The 18,759-nt window shown below is 32.5% G+C and overlaps 2 protein-coding genes across 13 annotated transcripts in view; one reads left to right on the top strand and one right to left on the bottom strand.

Annotated features, from left to right (window-relative positions):
* The window catches only part of LOC125067941 (protein fem-1 homolog CG6966), a 76,085-nt gene extending 67,747 nt beyond the window's left edge, over positions 1-8,338 (bottom strand). Inside the window, exon 1 of the mRNA XM_047676858.1 lies at positions 8,091-8,338. Within this exon, the coding sequence (XP_047532814.1) occupies positions 8,091-8,159 (69 nt within the window). The 5' untranslated portion in view covers positions 8,160-8,338. The remainder of the gene's footprint in view (positions 1-8,090) is intronic.
* Positions 8,339-8,804: 466 nt separating this feature from the next.
* Positions 8,805-18,720, top strand: LOC125067939 (protein groucho-like). Of its 12 annotated transcripts, none has more exons than XM_047676851.1 (18): positions 8,805-9,218; positions 9,327-9,424; positions 9,569-9,632; positions 9,722-9,766; positions 10,050-10,154; positions 10,517-10,549; positions 11,614-11,739; positions 12,779-12,910; positions 13,753-13,881; positions 14,155-14,208; positions 14,722-14,841; positions 15,412-15,551; positions 16,023-16,281; positions 16,596-16,787; positions 16,945-17,023; positions 17,451-17,615; positions 18,016-18,215; positions 18,481-18,720. In XM_047676851.1, the coding sequence occupies exons 1-18, from the start codon at positions 9,177-9,179 to the stop codon at positions 18,586-18,588; spliced, it is 2,091 nt and encodes a 696-aa protein (XP_047532807.1). In that variant the 5' UTR covers positions 8,805-9,176; the 3' UTR covers positions 18,589-18,720. The 12 variants fall into 12 exon arrangements, with proteins under 12 accessions (XP_047532807.1, XP_047532806.1, XP_047532801.1 ...); XM_047676850.1 differs by having other exon boundaries at positions 11,608-11,739; XM_047676845.1 differs by having other exon boundaries at positions 10,050-10,187.
* Positions 18,721-18,759: the final 39 nt, after the last annotated feature.

Here is an 18,759-nt window from a genome sequence, read left to right as displayed (position 1 = left end):
GCCTGCTCTCCCTTTGAGGAGAAGGTTTGGAGCATATTCCACAACGCTGCTCCAATGAGGGTTGGTGGAATACACATGTGGCTGAATTTCGTTGAAATTAGACACATGCAGGTTTCCTCACGATGTTTTCCTTCACAGCACGAGATGAATTATAAACACAAATTAAGCACATAATAATTCAATGGTGCTTGCCTGAGTTTGAACCCGAAATCATTGGTTAAGATGCACGCGTTCTAACCACTGGGCCATCTCGGCTAACTAATGCGCAGTCAAAATGTAGACGGACGTCAGAATAGTCGGTAATGTCGAGCAGTCTAATATTTACTAAAACTCTACTTTCACGAGCTTTAGTTCGTGTGATGTAAAACCGACTTTGCTCAACAATCTTGCACTCAATCTACGAATGGCATTTAAGCAACATGTACATAAGACATTTCAACATGCAGCGATATTCCGTTTTGTAACGGATCCGTAATAATGCTCATGACAGTGACTGGCTTTTGTTACATGGTAATGAACGTCGGTACTGGATCAGGCGATGTAGCTTCTATCGGCAGGTAGGTCAAGTAGGTAATTGATTACATGTGTGATAAAAATCGTTGAGTTGGGTTTCATTGATTTCCTTGCAGAATATATAAAATTCATTATTTATCATTTGGAAAAACAAAACAACTGAATAAGTAAGACGAAGTTATATATGAAGCATATAGCAGCTTCAATTACAATGATTATTCAAAGATAAATGTTGAATGATGTGATACTCGAAGTGCTGATTTACACGAAGATACAAAACGACGCTTACATGGACGTTCGTTTTAAAAATATTAGTCATTTTATATATGACATACATATTCTGTCTAACAAAGCAATAAGTCAGGACAGATCAGGATGGTGCAACTACAAAACTATATCATTTCTGACAGCCCTAAGATTGTAAACGTTCGACACAATGCGTCACGTTATGTGTCATAGATTTTACGGAATTGTCGTAATCGTTTCTGTATGAAAAAAAATAAATTCTCATTTTACGGCGATCTAAATAAATATGCAAAGAACCAGTATACGTTTCTCCTGATAGACATTTTTTTTTTTTATTTAATTTGGTAGCCATTAATGAACTCAAGTGTTATCAAACAAAATATTAAGAACATACAAATTTATATATATATTTTTTCTTTTCAGTTTAAACAATAATTATGGTAGTATTTCATCCAATGAGATCGACAAACTATTAACTTTAATACAACATAAAATACGAACTGAAAAAAATGACAACGTTCATCAATGACGTTATGAGTACCGCTTCAAACTGTACACGGAAATTGTAACCCGATAAACAAATTTTAAAAACGGGTCTCAATGTCTGCCATTGTCCGCAAAAGTTTACGCGATTTGGCATAAATCCAAGGATGCGAACAGATGAGAACGTTTGCTCTTGTTTTGATTCCAAACAAAGACCTTAGTAGGAAATATATCGGGCAAAAACCATCCTTCCTTGTTCCATCTCGCAAGCAAGAGAAACTGAGTCACAGTCGGACAAAGCGACTGGGGGCAAAACAAAAAAATAGAAGCGAAACGATGACTCGGCGTGTAAAAGAACGGTCTAATTTCGATACTCGAGCAAGTTTAACTTCCGCGATTGCAATCAGTACATGACTTGAGTCTACAAATTATTATATTTGACAGTGACATAATTATCAGTCTAATCTATGTCATATTTCGGAAAGGTTTTATTTATTAATAAAATTTTATTGTATCCAAAAGATATAAGCCTTTTCTTCTTACCATATAATGGTAACATATTAAGAAGGACAGTGCTATGTAAGAAATATCTAACAATTCATTGCGCCCTAAATGTGCCATTATTTTATTTGCAATAACATTTTTTTTACATGAATACGGCTCCATTAAGATATAGAGATAAGATAAGTAAAACGTAAACAAAGAGGATATAATACATGTTCATTGTGGAAACTTTATATATTATGTGAGATATAAATATCTAATATTATGTCAATGTATGTTATGATGACTGATGTTATGTAGTCACTATTTAATACTTTCGTACGTTGCAAGATATACAGGTAGGTATATATTTATAAAAGGAATTTATTTGCAAAATTTTATTATATTAGAACCACCGGCTTAGGTTGTGCGTGATATGTTACATATAAGACAGATATTTTAAAATTTTCTTTAGTATAACACAAAATCACTTCCCCCTGTATGTCTGTCCCTATGTATGCTTAGATCTTTAAAACTACGCAACGTATTTTGATGCGGTTTTATTTTAAAACAAAGAGTAATTCAAGAGGATTATGTATATAAATACATGCATAATATAGTAGAAACACTGATAATTTTAGGGGTTTCTAATGTGATGTCGTAAATAAACATATTATTTTTGCGCTTACATTGCAAACGCTGGCTGAACCCTACGAGATAGATCAAAATAATGTATTACAGTATTATACACCTTAAAAAGGTCTACAATAAATCCGCGATGGTAAATGTCTATCTCTTAGGGATAACCCACACTAACCATTTTTTATCAAACCGCGGGTTTCGTATTGTCTAATGACAAAAAAGCTGTGAACATTGCATGTAAGGAGTAAAGATATTCTGTAGCATACTTAGAACCCGCATTGCACCCGAAGCCGGAGCGATTCACTAGTTATTAACTATAATTTTTTTCAAAACAAATCATTAATCTTTAAAAAAATAACCAACAATTTCTAATTATAATTTTTAACTTAAATATTAACGAGAGAATAAAAAATATAAAAACAATATTGTTTCCGTGCTTCGTGTTTTACGTGACGATACGATTAATCGTAATCACTGCAATGATATAATTATGATATTAATTTCATTAACTAAGTGATTATAAAAAAAAAGCAATGTTCATCGAAACAAAGAACTATTCGAATAATTTTATACAAACGATTACATACAATTCATCGAAAATAAACATTGAAGTATATTTGTTCTAATTGTCGTGATATTGATAATATTATATAAAGTCTTGATATTAATAAATGCATGTAAACGTGTTCCAACGTAATATACAAAGTTAAATTAGTAAATGCTTGTTCACGACTTTGGTTTACTTTAAACTGATACAGCAAACAAGCAATGTTTAAATATTCAGGTTTGTCTTAAGGAAAATTACTTGAATCTTAAACAACTTTGAAATGCACATGCATTGCAGTTTTTAATTAAAAATTTTAATAAATATTTCTATTCTTAAAATATTCAAATTTTTTGCTTGAAAAAGCATATACTTTAGTGAAGCTATTTTTAACTTTGCCTTTTAGTAAATATAAAAACTACATTAATAGACAAGACTTAAAATACTATCCAAGAATAAATAAAGCCGATAAAAAATTGTGGAGGTTATTCGTAGTTATTTAAAAAGGATACATTATTCGTATATCTTAATTTTGAAATTTAATTTAAGAATAAATAAACTGTTAATTAGGACACAAACACTTATGTACCAAGATATCGTGTCGACGATTGAGTTTAAATAATTAAAGAGTTCCTTTCTCAAGCCAATCCTGAGTGCAGAATCAGATGTTCCTACAATATAAATTTCATCGGAGCTAAACCTTTATGCAATTTCCACTCTGCATGATAATATTGATTATATTTATCTTAATGAATTAGAACCAATGTAATTATAAACGTGTAAGTTAAATTAAAAAGTGTCAAAAACCGTTTTTTTTTTAATGTGTAAAATGTTCTAGATGGACGGACAAATAGGCGACCTGCTTCTAAGTGCTCAACACCGCCCATAGACATTGGCGCTATAAGAAATATTAAACATTCCTTACATCGCCAATACGCTACCAACCGTGAGAACTGAGACGTTATATCTCTTCTGCTTGGAGTTACACTGTTTCACCCTTCAAGCCAGAACACAACAATACTAAGTTTTTATGGAATAAGTGGCAAACAAACATGAAGTTCACCTGATGGAAAGTGACTACCACTGCCCATGGACACCTGCGCACCTGCGTTTCCGGCGTTTAAGGAATAAATAGGCCAAAAATAGTATTGCGGTAGAACATCTGATGAGTGAGTGCCTACTCAAATGAGCTTGCACAAACCCTACCACTAAAATATTTGTATTTTCAATAATGTAAGACTCATATGGAACTTGCAACGGGTAAGTAAAAAAACAATGTTTGACTATAGAAGGTTTAAAGTAGACGAATTGGATTACGTCCGCTATATCTAATGCAATTGTACCATTCGATGTAATTTAATTTCAACACGTCGTTTTGCGAGTAAGCTAAATGTGAATGCTACCGCACATCTGCGATAATATTGGAGGATGAGGGCGCAGCGCAAACGCATTGAAAATTATTTTAAGATTAAAGAGAACAGACGGAATGCTGTTCTAACGCATTCGATACATATTTTAGCAGAAAATTGTCATTCATTAAACTTACAACTTTGCACGAAAACACGATCCTTACCTATATCTTTGTTTTTTTTTTTTCAGCAAAATTGATTCGAAATCAAGGTCGAAAAACATATAGCTTCGTAAAATATATTTTGTCTTAAATGTGAAGATCATTAAATCGAGAAAAAAAAAATTATGATCGGATTTTAAATGTTATTTTGTTTTTAATTTAATTTACCTTTAGGAGTATTTCAAAAGTTATTTTTTTAAGCATGAATTTGAACATAACAAATAGAATTTAATCCTTATAATGAATATATATATTTCTCTTAATCCCGTGATTCATTTACAAGCATTACTCGCAGTATTTGCCTAAACACAAACATTATTTTGACTTTCAAGTTGATTCATAAGTGTATGTAGGTCTGATTTCTCTCGTCCACGAATTCCGCCCACGCTAAGGCATACATTTGAACACAACAAATCAAATGGGGTCAATGCACTCCCACCTACTTTCCCCCCAGGAGTAATTTAGTTTTGTTTATCATGTCAACGGAAACTTGTTTAATTAGATATGCAAGTTCAATTCACCATTATTATTATGTGTTTTGTAAAACTATTTATTTAATATATTTAGAAGAGAAAATACCTAATATTTTTAATGTTAACTTAAATATTCTTATATGAATCAGCTTTGAGCATTTTCATGATTAGGCCATTAATTTTCGCAAATAAATCTCAGAAATGAGAACAATGTTTAGAAATATAAACATGTATTAGATGGTTTGCTCAAATTATTATTATATATATATGTATAGTGCACATATACTATATAGAGTTAAAATAAATTATTATATGTATTTACAAAATATAATCAAATATACCTTAGCGTATTAACGGTGTAAGTGGTCTTTTCTCCTTGTAATTATAGAACGATTTACACTTCTATCGAAGGAAGGAAGTAACTACCGTCAGTATGTTAATTTGCTCAATTTTTTCTTAGCAAAACATAAATACCAAATACCAACAAATATCCATATATTCATAAACGAAATTGATAGGAAACGGAAATAAAAACCACGACTATCTAAACCATTTCTTTTATAGATAATGTAGCAGTTAAAATTTCAACAAATAACTACAAAATAAATATTTTAAAAAGTCATAAAATAAAGAATTAAAATTTCCACAGCACTGCAATTTAACCAATTAATAAATAAATATAAGACTAATGGCAAAGCAATGCAAAGTTCCTTAAAGAAGGTTTGGAGCAATGCAGGTTGGATTAGTTTGGAATGAAAAGAACAAAAATATTCATGACATTTAAAATTATTGTTTGAATACATACTATTAATTGAATGTACATTTAGGTTAGTAAAAAAATAATACTAATATAATAATAAATGACCAACAATATTATAGATAATTTTAATTTAAAATAATCAAAAACATTATATAAATAACTATAAGACAATATTCGCTTTTCATCCAATGCACAGTATGGAAAATCTGTGTACATATTATTAAAGTAAAATATGATAGACATGAGTCAATTACATCATAGAAGTATTAATCAAGTGCAATTATTAATCACACAGTCTAGATTTACTATGAGCAAAGAATATTGTTGGATGGAAAATGACATGAATGTGCTTTAAGTATTATATTTCCACTATATTATAATAATAAATACCATTTTGTGTGCGAACAGGTGTACTGTCTATTCCCTTACACTCAGTCTACCATGATTAGGCGAAGTATTATGAGTAGGTTTTTACATGCTTTCCGAGGCACAGGATTGTACACACTTCCAATTTCCAGACCCTGGGCTAATATTGAAAATATTTAGACAGAAATATCCAATAACTCGTTATTGGTCAAACTGGGTTGTTGAGGTGGTTTGAACCCAGAAACTTCAGAACTGCAGCCTAACAGGTAGCCGCTAGACTAATCAGGCAGTATATAAATATACTAATACCAACATTATAAACCTAACATTTATTTAAATATGACAATCTCTGTATATACCAGACCAATTTGAAATATTATTTTGAGGTAGAGCCTGTTCATTGAGTGAGAAAGGTAAGACTATAACATAATACTTTGAATAATGTTGATTAAAACTTGTAAAGCAAGTCTAATAATAAAAATAAAACAGCCAATTGAAGTAAATAAAAATAATGCATGCATGCAATGCATAATATCTACTTAAAAAGTTGTGTCTGTTATAACTATAGAGCACACTAATAAAATTAAAATGAATATTTCATACATTCAATTTATTGTTTCAGGGAAATATTTAACCATAGAGTTTTATCTATTATAGTCATATAAATATTAAACTTTCCTATGTCTTAATTTTTTGTTTTTTGTATTAAACTAAACAAATTTATTGTTGTAGTGACTTAAATTATCTATTTTTTTTTTACCCCAACCAATGCTTTCCAATAGGAAGCTCTATATGGAAATTTATATATAATTTATATTCTTATTTATTACCAACAAAAAATTGTAACTTCCTAATTTCAATTTAAATCACAACTTACATATCATTTATATTTTTAAAACACTTACATTACATATTAAATATTTGATAATCTTAGGTTTAGGTTGGCTGTGTACATGCAATCCTAAGCATTAAAAAAATATATACTTCAAATTATTATCTTCATTTCTATTTTTAATATTTTGTTATCTATGATACAAATATATATCATAGATAAAAAAATTAAACATTGTAATTAATATATGTGTGCTGTTTACAAAACTGTTGCTTTTATTTCAAAACTATATATTAAAGAATTTGCAAGCATTTATTAAGACACTAGCTTATTCTATTGTGCTATTTTTAGAATACAAAGTCAGTAATAATACAATTAACTGATACTATACTACTTACATAAGACTATTGACCTTCATAGTCATTTAGTAATTAATTAGATTACATTATCATTCATAAAATGATTTATTTGATTTATTGAAATATAATTTAGTACAACCTCCTTGAAATACTTTTTTTAATAAAATTGCAGTACTTTTATAAGACCTCTTTTTTCTATCTTACCTAAACATCACATTAGCTAAGATTGATTTTGGGTTATAAGTCTTAAATTCGTCACCAAGGATATATATATTTACGATTTAATGTTCTGTAAAACAATAATGATTTTCTCATCTTAATATCACTTTCGAATTCGAAATCACATTGCGAAAATTGTTAGTTATTTAACAATCATAGGTTCGTTTTTTAAAACGATAACAAACAAGTTTTTAACCTACAAAAGTCGCTTATTTTTTTTAAACTTTCGATGTTTAATTTTTTATAAATGTTTTGTTACAAGTATCGAAGTAAGTAAATAATTGTTTTAATATTAAAGTTTAGATGAAAATCGTTATTAATCAATTTTTTAAAAGGGTTTTTACGCATTGGCTCTCTAATCGCTAATAAAATAATTATTATTGTTATTTAGAAATAAATTTAAATATTGGTTTATTGGGGTACGTAGACTCTGGCTAAAATTATTATGAGTTTAATGAATTATCAAACGTGGATTAACTGTTCTCGGAAGTTCTACGTAACGGCAAAAACGCCAAATTTTAAGAAGTTATTTTAAATTTAAGTACCTAATTTGTCGCAACTTTCTTCAATATAGATTAAAAGAAAATAAGCTCTACTTACTTTTAATCGAGTAAGATTTCCGTTTCGTGCAGCGGTAAAAATGTGATGAGCGGCTGTTTTGAAATCCATAATGGTTTTCCTTGCGACGTAGAAATTCACAATTATCGTAAATCACTTTAAGAACAGCACTTTCTTCTAAGAATAATCATTGAAAATGCACACGTATTTAACAAAGCAACCAAAATATTATTTCAAAACACTCCGTCACCGCACTCTCGCTTGCTATCGAACAGATGCAAACGCAGGACAATCACAATCTGCCGTAATAAAACGACCATAAGCAAATTTCTTGATTTCCTTGAATCATAGTCAAAGATTCCTTATTATGTCAAAGTGACATTAGTAAATTGTTACCATTGTATTGTTATTAGAATGAATTGAAAAGAGCAAAGATAATTACATATATGTATTTTTAAATAGAATTGTATGTTAAATTTATTTTAACAAACAAAGAATAGAAATGACATATTTTTTTTATTATTTAAAAAAAGTATTTTTCTGCGTTACATTATTATATTTTTACTTATTTTATTTTCGTTTACTATTTTATAAAATATTTTTTAAATACTGTAACAAATGTTACTTAATTACACACAGGTTTTTCGTAAATAACTAGTTATGATTATTACATATTGAGTATATATTTTATTACTTTTTAGGATTACAAATCATAAAACATAATTTTACCTGTCTTGTTGAGTGAACGAATGATGGATGGATGTGACTTGACAAGCAACAAAAATTGCGGCGTGGATTTATGGTTAAAAATTGGAGAATTCTAACTGTTGATTGTTTAGTGGTGTATATGTTATCTTTAACTATTTACAAGAAATTATACTAAAGTTCGTAATCAAGTTTAAAGTAGTGTATGTCATGATAATGACTGATATTTTAAAAGTTTTAAGACAAAGTTTGTGCATATCATTGTCTTTAGTGATTAGCCGCGGATTTCCCGTTTTGTATGCATTATAGCAAAGGCTGAGAAGATTGGGGAAATGGTTCCGTTAGTTTTAGTTTATATAGGATCAAAAGAAAACTATATTTGTTCGTGAGAAAAACAAAAACTTTGTTTAGTTTAGTGACAGGATGTATCCGACGCCGACGCGGCACCCGGCGGGGGCTGTAAGGGTTTGTATTGTGTTTTCTTACGACGTTTCGTCACCAAATTTTAACTTTACTATTCGACTTAATAAATAAAGATATATGGATGATATTATTGCTTACAATTGTTTTTAGGGGCCGCAGCCAACGGCAGGACCTATAAAATTTACAGTAGCAGATACTTTAGAACGTATTAAAGAGGAATTTAACTTTTTACAAGCTCAGTACCACACGTAAGTATTTTAATATTAAAGCAATAAAATTACATAAACCAACTATAATGGGTCAATTTCATTTAATTTAATGTTATTATTTGTAAATATATTCTATTCATTAAATTTAATAACTTTTATACAAAATTATTTTAAAATCTTCAGGTTGAAATTGGAATGTGAAAAGTTAGCAAGCGAGAAAACTGAAATGCAGAGACATTATGTCATGGTATTTAATTTTTTTTTTAATTCTTAAAGTAATTGTAACTTATTTGCAGATAAATAAAAAGTAATAATATTCTTTTTTTTTTCTTTCAGTATTATGAAATGTCTTACGGCCTAAATGTTGAAATGCATAAACAGGTGTGTTTTAATGTTTGTTTTATTTTCAATTTGCTTTTTTAAACGTGAAGTAATTATTCTTTATTGTGTATTGTAGATACAGTTGAATGTAGTGCATATTCTGTTTATTTTAATTATTCAAACATCTAGACTTAAATTTCGAAATATATATATATTTTTTTGTATCAAAGTATAGTTAAAAAACTGTCCAAAAAAATTAACTTATGTTTTGTATACAATAATATTACCAGTCATCACTTAATATTTGTAAGACTTAAAAAATAACATTAATTTATTTTTTTAGACAGAAATAGCGAAACGGCTTAGTGCAATTATCGGACAAGTGTTGCCATTTCTAGCGCAAGAACACCAGCAGCAAGTTGCATCTGCCGTTGAGAGAGCCAAGCAGGTCACTATGTCCGAACTTAATGCTATTATTGGGGTAAGATTAAGATAAATGTCAAGTTTATAGCTCAATGTGGCTTACAATTTGTAATATGGACTTTTATCTAAATCTAACTAGTTATTTGAAAGAAGCAATATGTTGCTTTTATGAAAATATACTAAAAATTGTATATTTAATATTATAAATTGTAATGTTCATGTTTTGAAATTTGATTTTTACAATAAAATTTGGGGGGAATGTATTATTTAAATCAATAATTGGATTATAAATTTATAGAGCTATTAAATGTATGAAAGAGAAATACGAGTACACAATTACAAAAAAATAATTTAATTGAGCAATTTTTTATTTAATGTTGTCCGCAGCAACAACAACAACAAGGCCTCCAGCAACTTCTTGTAAGTTACAACAATTGTTGTGCTTGGTTTCTTTTGTTGTTTGTGATTAACACCATTTATTAATTGTTATCAGATTTATTTTGCAGATTGTTACAAGTACTTTTTAGTTTATTCGTTTTATTAAGCTGTTGACAAATCTTATGACTTATTAAGATTAGATAATAACAATCAACATTTACACACAAATATCAAGAGTATTACAAGTTGAATGTAATACTGTGTTTGATGATGATTTTAATCCATTTTATTAAGGAAGATTTTAGCCTATTCAGAATTATTATTAAAAAGTATTTGCCACATAATTTTGACAATTTCAGACTTAAACAGTATAATTCATAACTAAATTCATAACAAAAATATTTGAAGTAATTTTATAGACTAATTATAACATATAAGGAATTTAGTTGAATTGCTCATACTATCAACGAATTTCATAAAATTAACGAATTTAATTTATTCATTCATAAAATCAGCTATCAACATTTTATTTCATCATTATTTGATAAGAACTAATGAAAGTTTTTAATGTATTTAACTTTACATTTCAATTAAATTGAGCACCGCTGACTTGTAGTTAATGTTGCTTTTCCGCACGGTGATTTTGTATGTTGACAATGTCAAATTTACTTAGATGTTACGGAATGCTATGTCATGTTATTTGAAATCTTAATATGTGTTATGATCGCTATCGACTACCATATAAATCATTTTGATGCTAAAAATATATATAAACCTTTGGATGATATATTTTTTATATTACTGTTATATTTGAAAGCAAAAAAAATTATAATATTTTAGACTAATATACCATACCATAAGACTACGAGTAAATATCTGAAGATTAGAGATATTGTAGCAAGAAGTTGCCATGTAAAAATAAAAATAAATATCTTCCATATTTGTTGCCATAAAAAAAATGTCTTTTATTAACTAAGATTTATGCTCTTGATTACTTATAACACAAAACAATAAGGTTCCAAGCAATTAGGAAGTACATTACCATTACATTAAATTAATGTATATATATTTTTTATCCATAATGGCCTATTTGTTTGCAGCAACAGATTCACGCCTCAGCGGGCTTACCGCATGGTGTGGGGGGAGCGGGGGCGTTGTTAGGGGCGGGAGGCCTTCTGTTCCCCGGCGCGGGGCCTCCACCAACTCCACATCTGCCGCCGCCCGCACACAAGGTCTTTGATATTTGAATGTATTATATTCTATTTTAAGTTCAACAAACGAAGCCTAACCTTTGAATATTTAAAAAAACCGACCAAGTTTTATTGCTATTTAAAAGATCAGTCCAATGTTTGCTTATCGTGCGGAAGAAAATTCACATGTAGGCCGGGTTAAGGGCAGGCCTTCCGGGGTTGCAGTCCCGGAGCATCCATAGTAGAGATTTCTCATACGCGGCTTCCAGTAGTGTGAACTGGCAGAAAATAAAGGAAAAAGCGTCACGCCCTTTCCAGGCGACCTCTGACTCTCCTTTCAGTCTCTTTTTATTATATTCGCTTTTATTTCATATTATTTAAAGTTATTTTTTGTTATTGTTTTAATTCACACGGGATTTTAATTATGCTGTAACTTAGTTATTTATTTCATTGTGTCCGTTAATTAATATATTAAAAGAGCCGAGGTGGCCCAGTGGTTAGAACGCGTGCATCTTTACCGATGATTTCGGGTTCACACCCAGGCAAGCACCACTGAATTTTCATGTGCTTAATTTGTGTTTATAATTCATCTCGTGCTCGGCGATGAAGGAAAACAACGTGATGAAATCAGCATGTGTCTAATTTCAATGAAATTCTGCCACATGTGTATTCCACCAACCCATATTGGAGCAGCGTGGAAATGCTCCACACCTTCTCCTCAAAGGGAGAGGAGGCCTTAGCGCAGCAGTGAGAAATTTACTGGCTGTTAATGTAATGCTATGTAAATGTTATTTAATACATAATGTATAGCGAAAGCAACTTCGTTCCATTTGGTTGTTTTTTTTTTCGTGATATCTATTCTTAGAATTTTCTTCCCCACTGTCTTTATATTTTTCGAATGTTTATCTCTGTCCATTGCCTCTTTAGTATGACAACTGAGAACTGAGTCGATTCTTATCTTCGTTCTCCTACATATCATTAATACTCTTGGGTTCCGTGTCTTTGTTTCTCGTTACACTTAAAATAATTATATTTTATTATAACAAAAGTAAACTTATGAAATTTACAATCTATCTTCCAGGTAGAACTACCGCCCCCCTCAGATATTAAACCTCCAGCCTTAACGGGTGGGCCGGCCCCACCACCCCTCATGTCCGGACAACCTCCGCCCCGTGATGACGATAGGATATCATCACGAGGTCATAGCCAACAGGTATGTTCATTTATTATTTGTTACTGGGAAAGACAAAAACTCATTAACTCTCCACATATTATCGCAAAAACAAAAGCAATTATAAGCAAACATATTGTGAAGTAATAAGTATATAATAACTTTATTCTGTGTTTAAATATTTAAAAGATTATTCTATTAAATAGTAATAAGTATCTATTAATACATGTACATAGTGTGTTAAGAACTTTTAGTTCTAAACATAATATACCCGAGTGAGGAAACACTCTTTAATAAAGTTAAACAGGATGAAATACAGTGTAAACTCCGTATAACGTCACTCGATATAAAGACAAACTATTTAAAGCGTCCAAATCACTCGACTTTGGTTGGTTCGGCTTGTCTTCCATACAAAGATACACTCTATAAACCCACTCTCAATAACATAACATTTATATAAAGTTGCATACGGCATTTTGCGAACGGTATTTATTAAAAATAATGACAACTAAAGGATAAGTCCTTTCGTTGTCATTACTTTTAAAAGCCTATCATAGGTTTTATGTATACATTTGACGTATACATTTAGGATATATTTAGAAGTTTATCCATACATAATAATAAATATATCTATAAAATTACACACACACACACAAATGCATGCATACCTGTTATATTATATACAAAAAATTCCTTATCACATTAACTCAGCGTATTTTTTATTTTTTTTCTCTTAATTTATTTACATACATAAGCTTAAACTTATTAATAAGTCTAACAAATGTTAGCACTGACTGGGAAGTCACTGACCCCTAAATCTCCTGGTTTACGGGTACGGTCTCTTCGATATAAGCAATAACCACACTATCGATATTACTACACAGCAAAGGCGCTCGGTGTCGCCCCACGAGCGCGAGCACAAGTACCGGCCGCGCTCGCCCGCGGAGCCCGAGGCGCTGGACGTCAAGCGCAGGAAGGAGGAGAAGGTACTCGGACATGTGAGTCTATGTAGTGTATGTGTCGCTTGGTATATACTAGCTTTTTGTTTCTTTGGTTCGGGTGGCTCGGCTGGTGTGTTTGATCGTTGACGTTCACATTTCAGTGTTGCAAGATTAAATAAATATATTCTTTTAAATACAGCAGCCGGTCATCTAATTTCCAGCTTTTAAACGCTTTTTCCGAATTCAAATTGTTGCTCCGATTTATATAGCTGTTCACTGAATTGCTAGTTGTACGTTGGAACTTTATTTTTTTTTAAAATATTTAAACGAAACGTCATATTCTAGGATAGCGACGCTGAAAAAAGTGATCAAGATCTTGTTGTTGATGTGGCAAACGAGGTGAGATTACGTCCCGATATTACTGTTGTTTTTTGTCTATTGACTTTATGACTGATAATAACAATGATAATGAAATTACTTACAATAATAAATTGTATTCGAGTTTCAAAATATTCGATGCTTAAGTCAATATGTCTGTGGAATTATAAATTAACTAAATGGTTGGAACTTTCTTTGAAATAAATTATTTAGTAGAAAATGTTTGATTATTGATACGTATATTATTTATTTATCATTTATATTGTACACGTTACATGAGAAATAATCTTACTACGAAATAAAATACGTTTAATGTTGCCGTATTATAAAGTTTTTATGAAAAACAAAAGTATATTCTTAGCCTGTTTACTTTACGATATAGTTTTTGCTTTTTATTTTTAACAAAAAAAATTGTAATATTTTATTACTTAAGGAAAAGTAGTATAAAAATATAAAGTAACTATAGGAATTGCGTATCAGATTAGCTGCACAGAGATATTTTTATCTAAAACGAAAATTTTATCTCGATTAAAGGAGGAAAGAGGATCTCCCAATGTACGCACAGAGGGCGGTGAGAGAACAGAAAATGGTCCACGACCTCCTTCAAGGTCAGGATCTTCTTCCAGCAGATCGACACCCAAGAGTTCAAAAGACGTAAGTGAAAGATAATTATTAAATGTGAATTATATATGTTCCTATAAAAATAAATAAGAAACAATCAAAAACGACTTATTTCTAAGCACATGTGATGTTTTAGCTCTCCTAGTTACCAATCCTTATTGATGGCCAAAGCACAATAAAATCGTTCTTTCAACAGCGCGATGCGTGAATCGGAAATTTTGAAAAACTTTGCTCGATACTTTTGCGATCGCTATTTAGGAATTTTATATAATGACTGATTACACATATCCGTTATAAAAACATGTTTAATAGCGTGTTTCACCTAAAAGGTAGCAATTTTTGCTTAACGTGCCAGATAATTTATTTAGACTGTGAACTTAACTAAATATTTGTATATATAGTAAAATTATCTATACAATTAGTTAACAAATTATGGCTACTTGGAATGTGGACAATGTGCTTAATTGTTCTTTAGATTATCTCAAAATTTGTTTTAAGTTTGTTTGTTTGTTTGATTTGAAATTATGGAATTATAATATTTTGTTTTCTTTTTTTGTTTCTGATTTGTATGAGTTAGACAGCTAGACATATATACCGTTCCAGGATAAGCCTGGAACTCCCGGTTCCAAGAACCGCGCTCCCACCCCCACGGGGCGCTACGCCTTCCCCGCCTACGCCGCCTACCGCCCGCCGCTGCCCTACGACGGACACACGCGCACCAACGGCATGCCGCCCGCCAAGCCGTGAGTATATGCGGGAAACTTAACGCGGGCCTCTGGCCTCTCGCCTCTCGGCCACAAACACTGACACTGCAAAAATTAAATTCACTATTACATCGTCACTGTATCCATGGAGGTTACATTCGTAGAAATTTACTAATTTACCACACTTCAATCTTTGAACGCTGCGAAAGTTTGATCGACTAATTCACTCATGAAGGCACGCACCTCCACGTTACGTCACGAGCGTGTATCAGTACGCGTGACGTTCGTGCTCGCTCGTGTCAGAGCGCGTGAGACGACTAACATACGAATAAAGATTATACTAATATTAATATGACAATTTAACGTGGAGGGGGACTCTCGTGAGTCGTTGATGCTATGTACGCGTAAGAATCCCCTCTACGGTCTCCTTCGAGAGCCACAGACTTCGAGCCGACGGATTCAATTTCGGGTCGGGCCATCAGTAGCGCGTGTGTGTACGTGTGCCCGCAGCGCGTACGCGTACCACTCGTGCGGCGGGCCGCTGCAGGCCGTGCCGTTCCCGGCCGACGCGCTGCTGGGCGCGGGCGTGGCCCGCGGCGCGCGCGCGGTGGCGGCGCTGCCGCACGGCGAGGTGGTGTGCGCCGTGGCGCTGTCGCTGGGCGCCGCGCGCCACGCCTACACGGGCGGCAAGGGCTGCGTCAAGCTGTGGGACATCACCGACCCCGGCTCGCCCGCCGCGCTCGAGCCGCTCTCGCAGCTGGACTGCTTGGTGACTTTCTCTATTCGTTGCGGCGTCGGCCGTGGGACCCGGTTGGAGGATATTTTCGTCTGTAGTGCTAGAGTTGATACGGCTTTAATCGTTATCACTACTCTGTCGCGTGGGCCGAGGAATTTAACGAAATTTATAATATGTAGTACTTGTCAAACTAGAACAATTTTTTCATAACGGCTGATATTTAAATTCGATAATTGCAAACGATCGAAGATATCCCTCCCGTGACCCTCGTTTGAGATCACTTCGTGACATATTTCGACATCATCTCTTGCCGTGACGGAAGCTGATGCCATAAAAAAATAATAAAGCCCTCCTCTCAGCAAAGAGACAACTACATCCGCTCGGTGAAGCTGCTGCCGGACGGGCGCACGCTGTTGGTGGGCGGCGAGGCGTCCAACCTGTCCATCTGGGACCTGTCGTCGCCCACGCCGCGCATGCGCGCCGAGCTCACGTCGTCCGCGCCCGCGTGCTACGCGCTCGCCATCAGCCCCGACTCCAAGGTACACCACCCGACGTAGTGACTCATTGAAACCAAACGCTAATCCTTTATTTGAGAGTATGCGAAGCCGACTCTAGTGGCCAGTTCATAATATTAGTGAGATCGGCCCGTTAGTAGAAATCGGTGCATGTAATTTTACATAATTTTGGTGCTTGCAGGTGTGTTTTAGTTGCTGCTCTGATGGAAATATAGCTGTATGGGATCTACACAATCAAACGTTAGTTAGGCAATTCCAAGGTAAGATTTGTGTTTAATTTAATAATACCGCTAATTGGTTCATGTGTCGAGTGCATCTCATTAAATACCAGTATAACTTAAATTACCATATTTGTTGACGTTCATTGTCACAGTTCCTCTATTTAAATAAAAAAAATAAAAATAGATAGCTAATAACTCACTTTAATAAATGGACTGTCTATAAAAATAAATATTATAATCAGATTGGTAAATATTTGGATTAGCATCTCCATTCTCCGCTAATAAAAATGTTTTGCTGTTAAAAATAAATATAAAATACCTCATACAAAGAAATTTAATACTGTATAGTATAGCCAAATACACGTAATCAAGCTTAGATTAATCCAATGATGAAAGCATGTTCAATCCAATAGGATAAACTTCTAGGACAATGGGCTAGGTCTTAACAATTCAACTTTGTCCAAAGGTCATACAGATGGTGCTTCGTGTATAGACATAAGTCCAGACGGCACGAGGCTATGGACGGGCGGTCTTGATAACACAGTTCGTTCCTGGGATCTAAGAGAGGGAAGACAGTTGCATCAACATGATTTTTCAAGTCAGATCTTTTCTCTTGGGTACTGTCCCACAGGTAAATAGTGTTTTATTATGTTTAAAATTAAATTATAGTATTTTTTTGTAGTAATTGCATACTGAAAGTGTACTATATTATTTGAAACATTTAGTTTCATGTTGTGTTTATAGCATGAGATTTAATGGTCTTTATCTAATGTTTATTTATGGTATTATTCCAGAAATTTAGAAACAAATTATAAAAACTGATGTGTAAGTTTTCAACTCAATCAAATGAGCTACATGTGACACTATTATACAAACATATTCTAAAGATACTATTATACATTATTATAGCTATAAGTATTAGGAAAAATATACCATTATTGATATATTAAAAAAAAATCACTGTTAATGTTGCCATACAAAAATAGCATAATATATGGAAACAGTTAAATTTAAAACCTTTTTCTTAACAGGTTCATGGCTTGCTGTGGGTATGGAGAACTCTCACGTGGAAGTGTTACACGCTGGTAAGCCGGATCGTTATCAGCTTGTGTTACACGAATCATGCGTGCTGTCGCTACGTTTCGCGGCTTGCGGCAAATGGTTCGTGTCAACAGGGAAGGATAACCTGCTGAACGCATGGCGTACGCCGTACGGTGCTAGTATATTTCAGGTCAGATTATTGAATTAACTAAAATAAACAATTTTTTTCGTTTACCAGTCAATTGAGTTTTTTTTTTCTTTAATGTGTATTGTATATATTTACTAAGCAAGATTTTGTTTTATTGATTAATATACATACTCATTTTAACCATGTTGCAATTTTTTAACTGACATTGAATCAATGTTATTTAGTAAAAGTAAAGAAATATTGTTACATGCTATTTTTTTGTAGTTTTAGTAGTTATAAGTATATAAAGTATTATTTTTATTTACAGTCTAAAGAATCATCATCGGTGCTCAGTTGTGATATATCAGCGGATGATAAATTTATAGTGACAGGATCTGGGGACAAGAAGGCTACAGTGTACGAAGTGATGTACTAAGACAGTGAAGTGCAGTGAAGTAGACAGAAGTGATAATCTCAATAGGCAATAACAAAGGGTATCTTGTGGTCCAGTGGAACTTCAAGCTAAATGGGTCCGTTAAATGAAACAAAATAAAAGGTCAAAACACAATTAAAGCATTTTTATTGCAAGGTTTTGCATTATTCATTA

This window comes from Vanessa atalanta, chromosome 12 (assembly GCF_905147765.1).
Source record: "Vanessa atalanta chromosome 12, ilVanAtal1.2, whole genome shotgun sequence".
NCBI classification, from domain to species: Eukaryota; Metazoa; Arthropoda; class Insecta; order Lepidoptera; family Nymphalidae; genus Vanessa; species Vanessa atalanta.
The sequence above is the reverse complement of the archived record's forward strand: the minus strand, read 5'-3'. Positions and strand labels throughout refer to the sequence as shown.